At 52.0% G+C, this 2648-nt stretch overlaps 1 protein-coding gene across 4 annotated transcripts in view; it reads left to right on the top strand.

The window, feature by feature from the left end:
- PGS1 (phosphatidylglycerophosphate synthase 1) overlaps nt 1–2648 on the top strand; it is a 43343-nt gene that overhangs the window by 36378 nt on the left and 4317 nt on the right. For all 4 annotated transcript variants that reach the window (XR_002482676.1, XM_008070390.2, XM_021718747.1 and 1 more), the window contains one exon: nt 473–602. Coding sequence is in view for 3 of the 4 variants with exons in the window: in XM_008070390.2 (XP_008068581.1) it covers nt 473–592 (120 nt within the window). In the remaining variant the exon portion in view is untranslated. The remainder of the gene's footprint in view (nt 1–472; nt 603–2648) is intronic.

Raw genomic sequence — 2648 nt, 5'->3', positions numbered from 1 at the left:
CTGTCGCCCAGACTGGAGTACAGTGGCCGCTCCCAGCCACCGCAGCCTCGACCTGCTGGGTTCCGGCGATCCTTCCACCCCAGCCTTCCAAGTAGCTGGAACTACAGGCGCGCGCTACCACGCCCAGCTAATTTTTGATTTATTGTAGAGATGAGGTCTTGCCAAGTTGCCCAGGCGGGTCTCGACCCATGGGCTCAGACAATCTACTCGCCTCGGCCTCCCAAAGCACTGGGATTACAGGCTGAGCCACCGAGCCCGGCTGTTTCTTAGGTTTTCTAAGGAATGTTTTTACAGTGGCAACCTGTAGGGCCTGACCTCCCCTGCTGTCAAAGCACCCGCTGAATCTCTGGGCTGGGTGGACATGTAAGTTAGTATTTTCCAGGCTTAACTGAGGGCCCAAGCTGGGCCAACCAACTGTGTTGTGTGTGCTGGAGGGGACTCTTAACTATTGCTGTCTGATTCTCTTCCTCAGGAGCAAGAGCAGCTCTACCTGAGGTCAGGTGTGGTGTCCTCTGCCACCTTTGAGCAGCCGAGTCGGCAAGTGAAGCTGTGGGTGAAGATGGTGACTCCGCTGATCAAGAACTTCTTCTGAGAATAGTCAGGTGCTGTCTCTAGTGCCGCCTCTCAGCACAGTGTCCCTGTGCATGAGCAGGGTGGTTGTTCTGATTGCACCTGAGCTCCCGGGGCTTCCTGAAGGAGCTCTGAGGGTTCTTTCACCCCCTCCTTGGTTAAGCACAGAGCAGTATCTCTAGGGTCATGGATGGCTATCTTGTTTGCAGCCTGAAGCGAAATTAGGTAGCCTGTTCGCCTTCCATCAGGTACTGATTCTACTGAGTCCCAGGCCACCTCTGGCGGGGTCTGTAATGTATAGTTTTCTTCTAAGTTCCCTTTCCTGGGGCAAGGGCATGAGGGGGCAGAAAGGCAGATTCGACTCTTTCTCCTGGAAGCTGAGAATGCTGCTGTAGGAGGTGGGTCATGTAGGAGGAGGCAGAAGCACTCTTGGTCAGGAGAGCAACACTGGCTTGCTGCCCTGGCCAGCTGCAGCTCACAGGGGTGAGATGTGGGTGGAGCCAGACCCCGGGGCGGCTGCCTTGACGTCTCCCTGATGTTGCTGTGACGCACAGTTACAGCCATGCGATGTTCTAGACTCTGGCAGTTGAGTAACAGTACAGGCTCTGCCTACTCAGAAGGAGACTGCCTCTTCAAGAGAGGTGCTGGGGGGTCCCATGATCACCTGAGCTACATTTTGGCTGCCAGGATGCCTGGAGGTGGGGTGTCTCTGGAGCGACCCTCTGTGTTCCAGATCCCTGGCAGCTCTGACAGCACTGCAGATGACCCCTGTGGATCAGGCTTCCGAGACTCCCGGGTCTGGGTGTTGTGGGGCTCTGCGGGTTTGAATGGTTGGACTTTTGGCTTGTGGGAAGGGAGAGCGAGATGTCAAAGATGCAGGTGTGGTGCTGGTGTATGTCTTGGTGCTGGCACTGTATGTTTGCAGTGGGGTTCCCTTTGCTCTTGTCACCTTGGTTCTCCTCTCAGCCTCATTTTTAAAAATGTGTGTTTCATCATGTAGTGTTTCCTCATTTAAATTACTTTTTTTTTGTTTGAGTTGGAGTCTTACTGTCGCCCAGGCTGGAGTGCAGTGGCACGCTCACAGCCACTGCAGCCTCAACCTGCTGGGCTCAGGCAATCCATCCACCTCAGCCTTCCAAGTAGCTGGAACCACAGGCATGCACCACCATGCCCAGCTAATTTTTTGATTTATTGTAGAGACAAAGTCTTGCCATGTTGCCCAGGCTGGTCTCGAACCCCTGGGCTCAGGCAATCCTCTCGCCTCAGCCTCCCAAAGTGCTGGGATTACAGGCATGAACCACTGCACCCAGCCTCAATTACTTTTAATTTTACTTAAATAAAAATGTACAGATCTAGAGAATAAAACAGTACTAGAAAAGACCAATGAAGTACAGCTGTTTCCTGCCTTCCCTTCCTTCAAGCAGCCACTTTTGACTCATTTCACACATGTCCCTGTTTCTAAATAATATGTGATACTACTATTTTTTTCCCCTAAATATAGACTTAAAAAAAATTTTTTTTTTGAGTTGAAGTCTCACTCTGTTGCCTAGGCTGGAGTGCAGTGGCATGCTCATGGCCACCCCAGTGTCGACATGCTGGGCTCTAGTGTTCCTTCCACCTCAGCCTTCCAAGTAGCTTGAACTACAGGCACGTGCCACCATGGCTGGCTAATTATTTGATTTACTGTAGAGAATGCGGTCTCACCTAGTTGCCTGGGCTGGTCTGGAACCCATGAGCTCAGGCAATCCTCTCACCTCAGCCTCCCAAAGTGCTGGGATTATAAGCATGTGCCACCGTGCCCAGCCTTAAAAAAATTAATTTGGGAGGCCGAGGTGAGTGGATTGCTTGAGCCCGCGGGTTCGTGACCAGCCTGGGCAACTTGATGAGACCTCATCTCTAAAATAAATAAATAAATTAACTGGGCATGGTAGTGCATGCCTGTAGTTCCGGCTGCTTGGAAGACTGAGGCGGAAGGATCACTAGAGCCCAGCATGTGGACGCTGGAGTGGCCATGAGCATGTCACTGCACTCCAGCCTGGGCGATGGAGTGAGACTCCAACTCAAAAAAAAAAAAAAAA

This window comes from Carlito syrichta, unplaced genomic scaffold (genome assembly GCF_000164805.1).
Source record: "Carlito syrichta isolate Samal-C Ts95f unplaced genomic scaffold, Tarsius_syrichta-2.0.1 Scaffold313381, whole genome shotgun sequence".
Lineage (NCBI taxonomy): Eukaryota > Metazoa > Chordata > Mammalia > Primates > Tarsiidae > Carlito > Carlito syrichta.
The sequence above is the reverse complement of the archived record's forward strand: the minus strand, read 5'-3'. Positions and strand labels throughout refer to the sequence as shown.